The sequence below is a fragment of the Crinia signifera genome, chromosome 7 (assembly GCF_055691185.1).
Source record: "Crinia signifera chromosome 7, ASM5569118v1, whole genome shotgun sequence".
Taxonomy (NCBI): Eukaryota; Metazoa; Chordata; class Amphibia; order Anura; family Myobatrachidae; genus Crinia; species Crinia signifera.
The window spans coordinates 127,898,449-127,916,350 of record NC_139223.1 but is presented as its reverse complement, the minus strand read 5'-3'; the positions used below and the strand labels follow the sequence as shown (position 1 = coordinate 127,916,350).

Genomic DNA, 17,902 nt, shown 5'->3' with positions numbered 1-17,902 from the left:
ACTGCAGCATTCTCAGTTTCATAGGCAAAGGCAGGGAGATAACTATTATGTACACACATACACTAGTTTATACATTCACTGATGCAGTCGATCTCTTCTCTTAACCCCTTCCCGACATTGCCTTTTATGCTAATTTTTTTTTTTTTTTTCCTCCTTGCGTTCAAATAAGCGTAACTTTTTTAATTTTCCGGCTATATAGACACATGAGGGCTTTTTTTTTGCGGGACAAGTTGTACTTTGTAATGGTACCATTTACTATACCGTATAATATTCTGGGGAATCAGGAAATAATTCAATGTGGGGTAAAAAAAAAAAAAAACCGCCATTCCACAATTTTGCGCTGGTTACGGTTTTTTTGGAGTTCATAGTTCGTTTAAAATGATGGGTTATCTTTATTCTATGGGTCGTTACGATTCTGGTGATACCAAACTTATATAGTTTTCGTTATGTTTTACCACTAAAAAAAAAAATCGCAACTTTTACGGTTTTTCTAATTTGCGTTGCGTCGCCATGTTCTGCGGCTTATAACTTTTTTATTTTTCCACCTACGGACCTGGGTGAGGGCTCATTTTTTGCGGGCTGAAGTGTACTTTTTAATTAATTTAATTATGGGATATGGGCGACTTTCTGATCTCTTTTAGTTATTTTTTTTTGGGTACGCGATGCGACCAAAAAACGTAGTTTTGGCGTTTGGAATTATTTTCCGTTTACGCCTTTAACCGTGCGGGATAACTAATGTTATATTTTAATAGATCGGACTTTTAGGAACGCGGCGATACCAAATATGTTTTTTTTTTTTTTTTTTTATTTATTTTTATTTGTGAAATGGGGAAAGGGGGGTGATTTGAACTTTTAATATTTTTTTATTTTTTTTTTATTTTTAAACTTTATTTTTTTTTTTTTTTTACTTTTACTACAAGACCCCCTAGTGTACTTGACCACTAGGGGGCGCGATCGCCTGTACTAGGTTCAGCCATAGAGCTCTATGGCTGAACGTAGTGATTTTATGCACTTCCTATTACATCCTGCCTGAGGCAGGATGTAATAGGTATGCATACACGGCCAGCACAGGGGTCTACATTAGACCCCTGGCTACCATGGCAACCGATCGGCACCCTCCGATCTCGCTGCGGGGGGCCCCGATCGGCGCCGGAGGGGGGCGCCCCCCCTCCGATCAGCTATTTAAGCACTGCGGTCGCTTTGCCCGCGGTGCTTAAAGGGTTAAACGGCCACGATCGGCGAACTCCGTGAGCTGGCTTGATTCCCCCGCACCCGACATATGACGTAAATGTACGTCATATGTCGGGAAGGGGTTAAAGGTGCGTACACATGGATAGATTTGGCAAAAGATCTGGGTGTTCCCGACCCATTGAAACGACCAATCGCTCAAATTGTTCCGTGTATGAGCGATATAACGGACAATGCGAATACCCGCCGGTCGTTGGTAGAGGTCGATGATCTTTCCTGCATGCAGAAAGATCATAGCCCAATCGTTAGCAATGTGTACCAATCGTTTCATGTGTATGCACGATGAACGATTTGGTAAGGCTTATTGACTGGCTCCCTCTCCCTCCACCATCGTTAAAGATCAATTGTTCATGTGCAATGGTTTGTACAATCGTTCATCATTTGACACCAAATTGTTTGTGCAGGAGTTCAGAGGAAATTGTTAACTAGATAGAACCGTTGGCCAAATCTATCTGTGTGTACGCACCTTAAGTCTTTCAGGAGATTAAGATATCATCCAATTGCTTTTATACTAGTCCTGTGAGCTACAGGTAGTAACACAAATGATTGACAGCTAACTTAACAAGATAAGATAGAGAGAAAAGGGAGACACAGAGTACAGTATATAGCAACACAGTAGTAGAAGAGAAAGAAAAGGGTGAATAAAAATATTAGCCGAAAAGGGGAAATAGTACATTTCTTTTCCAGGATTATCCCTGGGAATTTAAATGAAAAGTTGCAGGACAAAAAAGGGGAAGGGCTGAAAAGAGGAGAAAACAGATACACAGGAGGAGATATAGGGGCCCCATTTATCATTTCTGCTGCGGTCCCTCCTGCTCCACCCGAAGCTGCATCACCCATAGGTTTCTATGGGGGATGGATGCTGCCCGATGTATCAATGACAGGTAGCAATACATCGGGTCCCTGGGCTAACGCCATTCTGAGTTGGCAGAAGCCCATGGTAGCCTATCAGCTACAGACCGACAGACAGCAGGGGGGCAACAATAAATGCACATGCGCAGACCCCCTGGCACCGGCTCAGGGCATCGTAGGGACATACATAGTTACATAGTAGGTAAGGCTGAAAAAAGACTTGCGTCCATCTAGTTCAACCTGGTATAGATATCCATACATGAGTGTGTCAATGTCAGGGACAACAGCTAGCATGCATTTATATGTAGATATATGATACTTGTATATCTGTGTGTGACTGTGAATCTGTATATGAAGTAATACGATGCAGTGGACACAGCTTCTGTTCAAGATCAGTTGTTCTTCATACGCTTATATATACAAGTGGCAAATATCAATTTAATCAGCACAGTCTTCCAGTGGGCTCTAGAGACATTGCGTTGCTACTAAGGCATATTTTTTTTTGGGGGGGGGGGGGGGAGGCCCACCAGTGCTAGCGGAGTTGCATGGGACCTGTCGACTCACTCTTGCGATGCATGGCATATTGGGACTGGGGATAGATTTACTTAAGTGCAGGTTTTTAGAAGTGGAGATGTTGCCTGTAGCAACTCGATTCTCAGAATTAGTTATCTAGCACCTTCTAGAAGAAAATAGCTGCAATATGTTTGGTTGCTATGGGCAACATCTCCACTTCTAAAAACCCTCACTTTAGTAAAAATAATCCATGATGTGTACAATCTGCCTGCTGTCTGAGTTCTCCAGCGCATACACATACAGTGTTATATCCCAGCTGCCAATTCTTTATAGACGCTTTGGCTCTATCATCTGTACCACCTGCATTTAACCGGTGTGTTAGGTTTGTGTCCTGTTCATTATTAAACCTTGACGATACCTTTATTACCTGGATGGGTGGGGGAGGGGGGGTAACTTTACTGGAGTAGCTTGATTTAGATAAGACCTCAAGCGGTTTGAAAGGCCTTTTACATTTTCTATTCGTATTGCCATAAAAAATATATTTGATGTACAGATGGAGCGGGCATCATCCTTGGCCGGCGCTCGCCAGATCCCTTGCACTGGCGAGCGCCGGCGATAGAGACTGAGACGCGCGTGCGTCTCACAAGCACGTGCGTCCCAGTATCACGGCGGCTGGGCAGCGTCTCCCTGGCCGTCCCTGCTTCAGGGAGATGCTGCCCAGTTTGGGGGGGGGGGGGGGGGTCGGTGAAGCGAGGGGGACCAGCGGGGGAGGCGGTAGGGACCGGCGGCAGGCTCCGTTTGCAAAGGGGCGCACGAGCGTCTCGTGCGCGCGCGCCCCTGGTGGTAGCCAGCCACTGGCGGTGCTGGCGATTCTATTGCCAGCACCTGCAAAGATGGAGCTTGCTCCATCTGTATCTTAAATACTATACCCAGGATGCTTCTGTACTGTGTCCTATGTGTATGTTGTAAGTCGATGATAAAAGTGTAAAGAAATTTCCTCCAATGTAACTCATGTATTTGTACCACTTGCACAGGCTCAGTGGACGATCTCCTTTCTTTGAATTGGACCCTATGGAAACAGAAAATAAGATCATAGCAGGACGTTTTGACATTTTTAAGCTGTATTCCAATGCATCTCAAAGTGCTTCTCTATTCATCCGAAAGCTGCTGTCCATTTATCCCTGGTGAGTGGCTGCACATACTCAGTACAACAAGGATTCAGCACAGGCTATTCAGTTATATCATGTTGTATCATTGACATCGCAAAGGGGGGTGTGAGGGGGGTTGCATACTACACATGGTTGTCACCTGCTGAGCAGTGACACCAAAACATCGGTTTCTACTGTGGCATGGCAGGAGCCAGGTACTGCACTGTGAGTGGAGAGTGATAAACAAACAACCAATCAGCTCCTGTCTGACATTTTCCAAACACTGTGACATGGCAGGTAGGAGCTGATTGGCTCGCTGTTTATCACTCCCCAGTTTTGAAGCTTCGTGCATCTGGCCCAAAATGATTTGAAAATAACAGAAGTATTAATGTACTTACACTGTGGGGCTGATGCATCAAGCTGTGAAAAGAGTGGAGAAGTTTCCCATAGTAACCCCCCCCCCCCCACACTGTATATAATGTACAGTAAAGTATTTAATAAATGCTTCCTGGTCTATTATTGCTTGATACATCAACCCCTATATCTCTATTAGTGGTGGTATGCCACCAATATGCCCATTAATACTAGAGTATTAATGGACAGTGACACATTATTCAGAATAGTAATGATTTTAATATACTGTAATTATCCCTAATACAATGCCACTAATATACCCACCAGAGACTAGTTGGTAGAGGCAGGATTAATGGTTGGCACAATGCATTTGTCACACTCCCAGCCCCTGGCAAGGTGATTGGCTCCTACAGTATATAAATTGGACTTATAGAGAGGTTCAATTTAAGCTCTATTACTTACTTATGCTCTTTCCAGCCTTATTGAAAGTAAACAGCATGTTTATACATTTACTATTTATTCACAGGAGCCGCCCCTCCTTACAAGAATGTTTCTCAAACCCATGGGTTCAGGATGCTTATCTAATGAAGCTTCGACGACAGACCCTCACCTTCACCACTAACCGCCTCAAGGAGTTCCTGGTCGAGCAGCAAAGAAGACGCTCAGACAGCGCTACCAAGCACAAAGTCCTTCTCCGCTCTTACCACGGTACACAGCCATCAGCTCCTGTCACACAGTGACCATGGTGAAAGGACTTTGACAATAAATAAGGTGGCCATGAAGCCGAAGGTGCTTTCCACTGGACGATGTGGAACACCAGCAGTCCCAGAGAAGTTGTACTCAGCGGAGACAAAAGTTTATACTCTGAGTGTAAATATAGTGGACCCCACATCCCTGCCCCATGGGACAAGGGAGTCCTGGGCACACTGGTGGGCAACATAAGTCGATAACAGGAATAGAAGAATCCAGTGAGACTGAGGAAGAGGAAACACAAGAGAAGTGGGTGCATGATGCATGTAACAAAACCCCCATTTCCATCACCAGCTGGCTTGTATCCTCCACTCTTGACCTCAGTCCAAAGAGACAATTGGCAAAAATCTTTCTGCTGGAAAATGCTTTAGGGCTAAAAAACCTGGATCGTTTTATAATGCCCTTGGTTTACATATGTATTTCCAGGAACTGGTTAGCATTGCTTCCTGACGAGTGGTCTTAACAATTCAAACTGGGTTGAATTTAAGTGTTATTTAATTTTATTAATTTAGAGTAATTCATTTTCCCTAGTTTGCTAACAAGAAGAACATTATTATATGGGCTGCCATAAGTTTCTATTAACGGGGGAATATAGGCAATTATTTATTACTTGGCTGTAGATGTGTCCTTAATGGAAGTCATGAAATCTAAGGTGTTTGTTTACAAAACTATATATTCTTCAGAACACTTTTAAAGAATCTCCGAACATCCGTGGACAGAATGTTCTCATTTCCTGAAGGAAGAGAAGCTGCAATACATGGTCATGTGACACCTGGACAAGCAGTAAGGATTACCATGAGGGGCACACAGTGATGGGGGGGGGGGGGGGGGTAGAAAGGATGCAGAGGTCTATTGGGAGAGGGCCGGAGAATTCAGAGCTAATACGTTTGCACTGCAATACTGGTACAACAGAGCAGGTAGCTAAGAGAACTGATCTAGCCTTGGATTGGATGTCTTTAGACATCATTTATATGAACTAGGCAATGTAGTCATAGAATGTGTAGCACTGTATGACCTGCAGGATCTTTTTGTGAGGATGCTTACCATTCCTCTATTTTCTAGTACCCTGTTGATAACGATCTCTCTGTACTCTCCTGCTTTATGTTATTCTGGAATCATTTATTCTTGGAATCCAGGAATATTGTTGCACTTTTGCTGTTTTTTCATTCTACAGTATATACACATTGTTTTGTTTCTGCTCTTATTTATTAGATTTTTTTCCATTCTCACTCTGTGCCTGCTCTCTGGTTCTCTGTCCTGCTCCTTTTACCCATTGTGACACCTGTTAGACCATGTGTTTGTTCAGCTCTCTCTGTATGTACTCAACAAATAGTGTTCTGCTCCAGAAGATCTGTGTCACTCACTCAAGAAAGTATTACTGCCATTTTAATATTTCCCGAGTGGGATTACTGGCGGTACCTAGCAAAAAGGAAGAAATGTCTAAACTGTGAAGGGAAACCTGCATGTTGGACACTGCTTTTGTTTCAGCTGGAAAGAGAATGTTAAACTGTGATATTCTTAGTCATGCAAGTCCTGGTTGCTATCCATCCCATGATCTGGGTCCTACAAACCTTGGCTGCTAAAGAGTGAAAGACAAAGAGGTGAAGAGAGAGGAGGGGCTCCGCCCGAAGGAGGAATTGATTCTGCTGATCCAGGAGTATGGGGCTAATGGGTCTCCAGTTATCTTAATGATGCCACTCACTTCAGTTTGTACATTTGTTGATGGGGCATGAGATGCCCCCCAAGCTGCTCTTGAGCTTCTTATTTATTCACTAAATATAAATATATTTACCTTTAATTTAATAGAATTTGTGTTGCTTTCCTTGAGTTTGTAAGGTTCCCCCTTTTATGTGTGGAGAAGTTGAGAAAATAAAATGTATGGATGGCACGGACCCTCACGTGTAATCCTTATTGATAAAGTCATTTTCTGTGCCTACTTCTTTTACTACTGTACTTATATTACACTATATATTTGTCACACTTATAGAATCAAAGAGGCTGATTATGAACGGCCCCCACTGCTGATGTTGGATGAAGGACTCAGTGGGCCAATGTTTGTCTGCAGTGCATGCTTCTTAGTCACACCATGCATGTGTAAGCACACAGAGTCACAATGCGGATACAGACATGCATTACAAATGTACGCAAAAGAGTTGATAACAAGTTATCAAGAAAAGGGTGCTGGGTATAGAGCTGTGTTGCCAAGCTTCAGTACATAAAATAGGGATGTCACTCCCAAACATGAATAAAAATGAAAATAGGGATAAGACTGCGCAAAGAATCAGGTGCTGTAATACTGTTAAAATCAATAACACTTTTAATAAACAATATAAAATGATATACGATCCCTAACATATAAGTTACAAAATCCAATAATTGGGCTAAGAAAGTGGTTCCCAAACTGTGTGCCGTGGCACCCTGTTGTGCCTCTGGACACCTGCAGGGGTGCCTTGGATTGGTGGTCCAGGACTAATTTAAATTATTTATGGTCAATGTGACAGGCAAAACCAGAGCTGGTGGCTGCCAAATATAAACTATGTAGACAAACAGAAGAAAAAACGTGTCCATCGCCACCTTACTGTCCCTAAGATGACATAAAAACATTTATTTATATATTTTTTTTCAAATTCCGCAATAATAAATTTTATGGACTTGGGGTGCTTTGAAAAAAAAGATTTTCCTCTAAGGTGCCTTGATTCAAAAAAGTTTGTGAACCTCTGGGCTAAGATATTAGTAATGTGACATTGACTACAGTCCATACAGTAGCATACTTTGGTCTGAATGTCCATATGGACAATATGATGAGTGTCCGTTTCTGCCTCACCAGATGGGGTGCCATGGTAATGCTTCAGCTTTATGTAGTGGCTTTATGGGGGATGCTTTCCTCCTGCTGCTCGTAGCCAGTGTGATGGAAGGGAGAGTCTACTGTAGGAGATGTATAATCACACGTTTACGGCAAAAGGTCTTCATCTGGTCCTCCCTCTGGACTATACAAATCGGGGACTGCCGTTGTTCCATATGGACTCATAAAGTCGGGACTCTCCAGGCCACACTTCAACAGTATTGTCTGGTTTGGTGAGGTTTTTTTTTATCTAGTTTTTAATTCATAAAATCCTTATCTATCAACATCGATGTTTAATCTGGCTTAGTATGTCTATTTTTAGTTTACTTAATAAATTTGTTCTAGATTTACCAATCTGCTTTGATTTTCAAATAATTAATATTAGTAGCGCTGCTCATTTTTTCTTTTTACAAGCAGCAGTGTATGCTGGTCTCTCTTCCTCTCTCTTGCTTCAGCTTCCGTTATGCGTGTGATGTCATCACGTGTGGAAACACGCTGGAGAGGGGCCTGGGGGGGGCACAAACGTTTTGGCAGGGGGAGCAACATTTTTAGTTACGCCACTGCAGTGTTGGTACCACTACCAACCTCTTCTTATATGTTCTATGTTGGAATAAAGTACCTTTGTTTTAAACAGTTTCATGCACTATCCAGTGACCGGTCTCGTTTCTCTAGAATTCCATGACCTGTTGGATACAGGTACAACCAAGGTTGGAGAATGGAGCAGCTGGGTCCAATCACCGAAGTGCTATTTGAACTCGCCCCAAGGAGGATTGAACTATACAACTTTTGGGACTGAATGTTCCTCTAAATAAGACTTATGCTGGGTACACACTAGGATGACTAGGGCCCGATCCCCTCAATCTAGATCCAATTCCGACCAATTGGATGTAGATTGTGTGGTGATTGGGCCTTTTTTTGTCCTGGTGTGGACCGATACCGATCCAATGCGCGGTCCCGCGGGTCGGTCGGTCGTTATTCAGATCCTACCTGCTGCAGGTAGGATCTGAATAACGACCATACTGCCGGGTGCGGGTCACCATCGGATCGCACATCGTGAGCGGGTCGTGCCCCCCCCCCCCGCATCATCGTGAGCGGGTCTGAAGAAACACTGACGACCCGCTCACAATGTGCATAATGAGCGGGTCGTCGTGGTGTGTACCCCACATTATTAAGCGGACAGTGTTTGTTCTCTCTTTATATATATATTGCTCTCTCTCTCTATATATATATATGCATATATACACACACACACATATATATATATTCTACTGGTTAGGCAAACCGATGTGACGGCTGGTCACACACCCTCTGGACACTGGTCACATCCCTAAACATGGGCTGTACAATGGCATTCCCCCCGGTGGGCCCTTCATCTCACTGTCCGACACTGATGGTAGATATTAGGATAAATAGTAAATGTTATATTGAAAGATAATAAAAATGGGGCCTATACAATTTTAATGCCATCCAGCCAATGAAAGACAAGCAAATGTCAATTTGCTTTCATTTATGTTGCTGAAGTGCTAGGATTATGTACTGCCTTGTTTATGGCCGTTATTATAGTGGGCAGTAGGATTCCATTGCTACGGGGCCCATAGGCTTAGGGAGCCCTGGACCAAGGTTATAATCTTGCATACCAATATCCCAGTTTTGCCTGTCAAAGCTGGGCATATACTATACAATTGTCTGGTGGATCATATTCCCAATCTGGCTAGTTAGAAATCTTTAGAGAAGTTATAGTTGTCCGCACAGACTACTACTAATGTCTTTGGATTCCGTTTTTCCAGATTTTCTATATAGTCTATGTCCCTTTACATTCTGGAGGTGCTCCCTGGGAATATTTGTTACTAGAACAAATCAGAAAGAGGAGAAAAGAATTCCCAATTTGGGGCACACATTCAACTGATATCTCGTGTATTGAATCCTATTGAGAGTATCCACCGACAACTTCAATGTTAAAATATACCTTTAATTTGTATTGCTTAAGTTGCTGCAAGCCAGCGAAATTTAGACAAACATATATAAGTGCAAGATCATAGAAATAAAGTGATTAAAATACTACACTGTGTTTGTGTTATATTCTATTCTGTCCTCCATACGTATAGGTGTAAATAACCAATGGAAAAATTATCCCAGTATTGTAGTGTTATCAGTTGCAGATGGAGTTGCTACATAGTTGAAACAATGTTACTAGGTATTTTATATAAGAACACTACAATACAATGTAGCCACAATATAGTAACTAGTTGTATTCACCTCCCTGCCCACTGTATCTGTGGTCTTAAGTGTGATTACTGTAGACCCTCCAATCCGGTTTGCACTATCTCTACTGATGGACTGCAGACTTTGCAGGAATTATATTTGTGCTCAATTGTGCTTTAATAGGTTCTGGCTTATTTTAGCATAGATTTATTAAATGTAACCAGATCCGATTATTGAACTTTTCACTACAGTGTGCTCTGGACTATATATGCTTGCTTTTGAGGGACAGAATAGAATATAACACAAACACAGTGTAGTATTTTAATCACTTTATTTCTATGATCTTGCACTTATATATGTTTGTCTATATTTCTCTGGCTTGCAGCAACTTAAGCAATACAAATAAAAGGTATATTTTAACATTGAAGTTGTCAGTGGATACTCCCAACAGGATTCAATACACGAGATATCAGTTGAATGTGTGCCCCGAATTGGGAATTCTTTTCTCCTCTTTCTGATTTGTACTAGTTAGAAATCTTGTAAGGGATGAGAGCAAATGACAATTAGCCATCTCCCCCGAAACACTGGAAAATGGACAATACCTGTTGTTCAGACAAATTGGTTAAATCATGGATTTGTCTTAACAATAGTTTTATTAATTTTTTATTGTCAGTCTGTGCGCAGTGTCGGCTGCTACACTGTAACAGCAGCTGGGTGCTGCATGTAATGTCACAGTGCAGCAACTGGCTCCTGTCACTGAGCAGGAGTCAGCACTTGCCCCTCAGCAGTTGACACCCGGGTTTATCTGTTTTACCTACAGTATATGGTGGTTTCTCTTCAGAGGGGAACCTCTGAAGAAATTGTTCCTCGCTCGGCAGATGGAGACTTCAGTCACTATTCACATAGGAGATCACATAGTCCAGAAATCGCCTGTCTGCCAAAGAATATAACCAATTTTCTCTTTCAATGGTCCTGGTGACACTGCTCAACATTGGGATGTAGGAGGGTCCGTAGGAGCCAGGCACCTATCCTAAAGCTTTTGGAGGGTAGGCTCCTCCCTTCTGCATCCCAGACTCCTCAGTTCGTGTTAGGTGCCCACTGGAGTGGGTGCTATTCTAAAGGGCTGCTGGAGCAGCCGAAGGATTAGAGTTAGTTAGTTTTTTATTTTATTAACTTTTACACTAGCTAGGTAGGCACAGTGTGAGGATTCTCACTGAATCCTCACACTGACAGCGCAGCAGGAGCTGACAGAAGCGCGTCCTGTCAGCTCACTGTGCACGGGGGAGACGCTGGGCCTGATTCTCTAAGCTTCAAAAGTGATAAAATGGAGACTGATAAACAGCCAACCAATGAGCTCGTGCCTGACATTTTTCAAACACAGTCTTTGCCATGGCAGGTTGGAGCTGATTGGCTGGCTGTTTATCACTCTCCATTTTATTACTTTTGAAGCTTAGAGAATCTGGCCCGCTGTCTGGTCTCCCTGTGCAGCGCTTACAGCTTCTATTAAGAAGCTGCCTGGGCTCCGGAGTGCTCTGAAACTGGCTTCACGCTAGGTGGGGATCATGGGGGACAGGCGCTCCGTGATGGCGGCGGCCATTTTCTGCGGAGCTTACACACTGAGCTCCTATATGAGAGGACAGCAGTGTGTTACAGGCATGTTCCAAGTGGTCCCCAGCAGAGGGGGAGACACTGGAACTTGGAGATCCTGTAGTGGGAGCGGCTGTCTGGGGGTGGTTGGCGCCAAAAGCCATGGACCCCGCAGCAGCAGGGACTTGGTCTCTTCCCTCACTCTGTTTTGGCGCCATTCGGAACGCTTGCAGCGGATCTGAGCTGGCTGACAGATCCTGGCAGAGTGATTGGATTTCCTGGGCATCGTTTTCCCCACTGTGAACGCTTCAGACAGATAAGTGACTGAGTACATTGGCTCTGTATAAAACGCCTGTACATTTTGCGCTGTGACTGTGTTAATTTTACATCATGTCTGAGCAACAGTCTGTGGCTTTGGGGGAGGGAGCCCTTAATGCATTGAGTGCCTGCAGTGTTTGTACACTGAATTTTGTCCCTGAGCAGATGGCCAAGGGGGGCTTGTGTATTACTTGCTGTGAGACCCATGGGGAGTGAACCCCAGAGGGTAGAGCAATCGGAACCTGCGTGGGCCAGTGCCCTGGGCAGGTCGGTTAATGCCTTAGTGCAATTGCTGGACAGGCAGAGTGATGTGTTGGTAGCTTCCCCGAGACCTATGTCATCATCTCAGCAGTCCTCTGGCTCCTTGCCTCTGACCCAGGCAGATCCTGGCTTCTTACAGGTCATGCAGGATACTGCTAAGGGGATCAGCAGGTTTAATGATTTGTGATACTGTGGGGACCCCTAAAAGGTCTTATTCAGTGCCATTGCTTGTTGCTGAAGAGGAGGGAGAGTACACAGACATCCCCTGGGATCAGGGTGATGACTCTGAGGATTCCTCTGCCTCAGGGGTGGAGGATTTGATTACTGCTGTTAAACAGGCTTTGAACTTGTCTGTGGAGGATAAAACTCCTGCAAAAGGTGTTTTTAAAAGGCAGCGTAAGGAAACTGTTACCTTTCCTGCGGATGAAGGTTTACAGGATTTATTGGAAGGGGCTTGGAAAAGCCCGATAAAAGGCTGCTGATGCCTAAGAGATTTTTAAGTCTATACCCCATGCCTGAGGCTCATGCAGACCTCTGGGAAAAAGTTCCGGTGGTAGATGCTTTTGTGGTACGGCTTTCTAAAGCCACGGTGCTACCTGTCCAGGGTGGGGCAGCCTTTAAGGACCCCGTAGACAAGAAGCTGGAAGGTAACCTCAAGGCAACATTTGAGGGGGTAGGCTACACCTTACGCCCTCTTATAGCATCAGCCTGGGTCTCTAAGCCCATAATTGTGTGGGCCAATGACCTGTGTACAATTTTACATGCTGATCCATGTGTGTTGCTGCTTGCTGAGAAGCTTAAAGCAGCTGCAGAGTATGTGCTTGAGGCTGAGGAGGAAGCTCTCAAAATGGCTTCCAGAGTTTCCACAGTGTCCGTCAATGCCAGGAGAGTGCTTTGGCTTAAAGCCTGGGAGGTGGATAATGAATCAAAAAAGGCCTTAGAGGCATTAGCTTTTAAAGGAAAGCTGTTGTTTGGTTCAGAGCTGGAAGAAATTATTAAGCAGGCCACGGGAGGCAAAAGTACCTTCCTGCCGGCTCCTGCAGCTAAGCAGGCCTCAAGGTTTTCTGCTTTTAGGCCGTCCTTTCGGCCCTCTCCCAGAAGGGGTGCATCCTTTCGAGGACAGTCTTTTAGGGGAAAGTTTCAGTGCTTCAGGGGCAAGGCCCCAACGTCAAAGTTCGGTTCCTTTCATAAGAAACCAAGCACCAAAGGAGAGGACAAGAAGTCCGCATGACTACCTGGGGAATACCCCAGCGGTGGTCAAGGTGGGGGGGGCGTCTGAGATGGTTCAGGGCTGCGTGGGCATTGTTGTACCGGGATTCCTGGGTGCTAGACATTGTATCCCAGGGTTACAGAATTCCCTTCAAAAAGGTCTTCCTCCGAGAAGATTCATTCCTACACCACTGCCAAAGGAGTCACGGCTCCGTGTTGCTCTTTTGGCGGCGACTCAATCTCTCTTAGAGAAAGGGGTGGTTATCCCGTTTCCTCGAGCGGAGTGGAAGAAAGGCTTTTATTCCACTCTGTTTTTGGTGCCCAAGCCAGACGGGTCTTTCAGACCAATCTTAAATCTAAAGTCCTTGAAGCTCCATCTGTGGGTAGACCATTTCAAGATGGAATCTCTACGGTCTGTGCTGCTAAGCCTAGACCAGGGAGAATTTTTGGCATCCATGGATGTCCAGGACGCATATCTTCATGTGCCAATCCACACGGAACATCAGGCTCTCTTGAGGTTTGTGATAGGAGACCTGCATTTGCAATTCCAGGCGTTGCCCTTTGGTCTGGCCACAGCACCAAGGGTATTCACCAAAATAATGTCAGTAATGGCGGCGGCCCTCCGACTGAGGGGAATCACTGTGATTCCGTATTTGGACGACCTGCTGTTCAAAGCAGAGTCGGCGGAAAAGTTGCAGAGTCACTTGGCAGAAGCCATCAGGTATTTGCAGGCTCACGGTTGGCTTTTAAATTTACAAAAGTCTCAGTTGGTGCCGTCACAGAGACTCCAGTTCCTGGGAGTTGTCCTGGATACCCATCTACATCGGGTATTCCTACCAGAGACAAAGGCCAGGGACCTGGCCTCCTTGGTGCGGGAGATCCTGGCGTCTCAGAGCCCATCGGTTTCGAGGTGTCTCAAACTGTTGGGGAAAATGGTGGCGACTTTTGAGACGCTACAGTTCACCAGGTTCCACTCTCGAGTGTTCCAGTGGAACATCCTGACATCCTGGTCAGGAAATACTCAGACCATGAAGTCAGAGCACATAGTGTTGTCTCCAGAGACACGGTCTTCCCTGCATTGGTGGATGGAGGTGGATTCCCTTCAGTGGGGGCGGTCTCTGCAGTCCTGGGACTGGCTGGTAGTCACTACCGACACCAGTCCCTGAGCCTCCAGGGTTTATGGACCTCGGAGGAGTCTGCCTTGCCGATCAATATCCTGGAACTGCGGGCTGTGTGGAAAGTGATATCTCTGGCAGGAGCAAGATTGCAGGGTCTTCCTTTAAGGATTCAGACCAACAACGCCACAGCTGTGGCATACCTGAATCATCAGGGAGGCACACGCAGCAAGCTGGCCATGTGGGAGGTTTCCCGGATCTTCTTGTGGGCGGAACAGAATGTTCCAGCGTTGTCAGCGATATTCATCCCGTGGGTGGAGAATATCGAGCCTGAACCCACGGGTGTTTCATCAGATTACACTGAAGTGGGGAACTCCGGAGGTGGACCTGATGGCATCGAGGTTAAATCATCAGGTGCCCAGGTTCTATGCCAGGACAAGAGATCCACTGGCCAAAGCAGTGGATGCAATGACTATTCCCTGGGAGGGGAATCTGCTTTATGCCTTTCCGCCGTTTCCAATGCTGGCGAGAGTATGAAAAAGAATCCAGTCCCAAGGAATTCCGGTGATTCTAGTAGCCCCGGATTGGCCAAGGAGGTCCTGGTACTCGAGGCTTCAGAGATTGTCTGTGGACTCGTGGCGTCTGCCTCTGAGGTCAGATCTGTTAACCCCTTCACGACATTGCCTTTTAAGGTAATTTTTTTTTTTTTTCCTCCTTGCATTCAAATAAGCGTAACTTTTTTAATTTTCCGGCTATATAGACACATGAGGGCTTTTTTTTTGCGGGACAAGTTGTACTTTGTAATGGTACCATTTACTATACCATATAATATTCTGGGGAATCAGGAAATAATTCAATGTGGGGTAAAAAAAAAAAAAACCGCCATTGCACAATTTTGCGCTGGTTACGGTTTTTTTGGAGTTCATAGTTCGTTTAAAATGATGGGTTATCTTTATTCTATGGGTCGTTACGATTCTGGTGATACCAAACTTATATAGTTTTCGTTATGTTTTACCACAAAAAAAAAAATCGCAACTTTTACGGTTTTTCTAATTTGCGTTGCGTCGCCATGTTCTGCGGCTTATAACTTTTTTATTTTTCCACCTACGGACCTGGGTGAGGGCTCATTTTTTGCGGGCTGAAGTGTACTTTTTAATTAATACCATTATGGGATATGGGCAACTTTCTGATCTCTTTTAGTTATTTTTTTTTTGGGTACGCGATGCGACCAAAAAACGTAGTTTTGGCGTTGGGGATTATTTTCCGTTTACGCCTTTAACCGTGCGGGATAACTAATGTTATATTTTAATAGATCGGACTTTTAGGAACGCAGGGATACCAAATATGTTTATTTTTTTTATTTTTTATTTATTTCTATTTGGGAAATGGGGAAAGGGGGGTGATTTAAACTTTTAATATTTTTTTTTTTTTTTTTTTTTTACTTTTTTTTTTTTTTTTTTTTACTTTTACTACAAGGCCCCCTAGTGTACTTGACCACTAGGGGGCGCGATCGCCTGTACTAGGTTCAGCCATAGAGCTCTATGGCTGAACGTAGTGATTTTATGCACTTCCTATTACATCCTGCCTGAGGCAGGATGTAATAGGTATGCATACACGGCCAGCACAGGGGTCTACATTAGACCCCTGGCTACCATGGCAACCGATCGGCACCCTCCGATCTCGCTGCGGGGGGCCCCGATCGGCGCCGGAGGGGGGCGCCCCCTCTCCGATCAGCTATTTAAGCACTGCGGGCGCTTTGCCCGCGGTGCTTAAAGGGTTAAACGGCCACGATCGGCGAACTCGCCGCTCGTGGCCGTGAGAGCAGGGACCTGGCTGTAATATACAGCCATTACCTGCTCTCTTTCAAGCCAGCTCACTCCGTGAGCTGGCTTGATTCCCCCGCAACCGACATATGACGTATATATACGTCATATGTCGTGAAGGGGTTAAACCAAGGGCCGTTCTTACACATGGATTCAGCTCGGCTAAATTTGACGGCTTGGCTATTGAAACCGCCATCTTGAAGAACAAGGGTTTGTCTGAGGCTGTGGTTAACACCATGGTAAAAGCTCAGTGTCTTCAGCAAACTATTATAGGGTCTGGAAGACCTATATTAGGTGGTGTGAAAGGCAGAAGTCGCATACATCGCGGTTTCGACTTTCAAAATTGTTAGATGGTTTTTCGTCTGGCTTAAGCCTTCAATCACTCAAGGTACAGATATCGGCCTTGTCGATTTATTTCCAGAAAAGGATAGCTTTGCTACCGGAGGTGCAAACCTTCCTGCAAGGGGTTTCACGATTGAAACCTCCCTACAAGCAACCAGTGGCTCCATGGGATTTATCGCTGGTACTGGAGTGTCTTCAAAAGGCGCCTTTTGAGCCGCTGAGGTCGGCTGACCTTAAGTTCCTTACTTGGAAGCTTGTATTTTTGTTGGCTGTTGCGTCAGCAAAGAGAGTATCAGGGTTGGGAGCGTTGTCATGTAAGTCTCCTTTTCCTATTTTTCATGATGACAGGGCTGTTCTTCGAACAGTACCCCAATTTTTGCCAAAAGTAGTCTCTGCTTTTTATCTGAATCAGGAGATAGTTCTACCTGTGTTTCAACCCCCAGAGGGTTCAAGAAAAAGGGACAAATTGAGGAATTTGGATGTTGTGCGTGCCTTGCGCATTTATGTGGACAGGGTGAAGGGTGTCAGGAAGACTGACACTTTGCTAGTCTTGTATGATGTGCACAAGATTGGTTGGCCTGCCTCTAAGCAGACCATTGCTAGGTGGTTGCGTTCTGTTATTGCCTTTGCAATATCTGTTCTGTTATTTGCCTACGTAAGTGCTCCTTGAGAGCCTGGTGGTTATTTCTCATACCATCATTGGCCCGCCGTGGCTATACCCCTCCGTGGGTCCGTTATTTCTTTGCTGTGTCTTTATCTCTGTAGTCCCTCCTGCTTGGGTTTGTCTGTCGCCTTAGCTTGGTCAGGCAGGGGTATTTCCCTTTCCTACTGCTCCATGTTTTGGGGAATCCCTGTCTCGGGGTATCTCTGTCCCGAGATTCCCTATTTTCTTATTTGTGTCTGCGACTGGGTCGCCATTCCCCGTTCTTGGCCAGGTGCCGGTAGCTAGGGGTCCCTTCCCAGCTAGGCCCTTTAGTTAGACGGTCCTTTTGAGATACCCCCTGGCGATTGCTCACCCCTTGTCTTTACCTAACACCTGGCTGCATCGGGGTCAGAGCCGGCCTAACTGGCTCTGTCGAACGCGGCGGCTACAGGTGAAGCCTAGCACTTGCAGGGGTATTCCATCTGCCCGGGGGACTCAACAGAGTCAGTGTAGGTTTCGCTGTGGCCGTCCTAAACAGCGGTCCCAGCTGCGGGCTCATGCCTGACCTTTTCCCTCCTGCCAGCTGTCGCATTACCCAGAGCCCAGCTGAGTTTCGTAACAGTCAGGTCTGAATTATCCCTTGAGAGCTGATGCTGCAGAGCAAGGCTACACTAGCTAACAGCCTTCCAGCTGTG

The 17,902-nt window shown here is 45.2% G+C and overlaps 1 protein-coding gene across 2 annotated transcripts in view; it reads left to right on the top strand.

Annotated features, from left to right (window-relative positions):
• The window catches only part of SPEG (striated muscle enriched protein kinase), a 187,105-nt gene extending 180,317 nt beyond the window's left edge, over positions 1 to 6,788 (top strand). For both annotated transcript variants that reach the window (XM_083153761.1, XM_083153760.1), the window contains exons 42-43: positions 3,648 to 3,797; positions 4,642 to 6,788. In XM_083153761.1, the coding sequence (XP_083009887.1) occupies positions 3,648 to 3,797; positions 4,642 to 4,855 (364 nt within the window). In that variant the 3' untranslated portion in view covers positions 4,856 to 6,788. The remainder of the gene's footprint in view (positions 1 to 3,647; positions 3,798 to 4,641) is intronic.
• Positions 6,789 to 17,902: the final 11,114 nt, after the last annotated feature.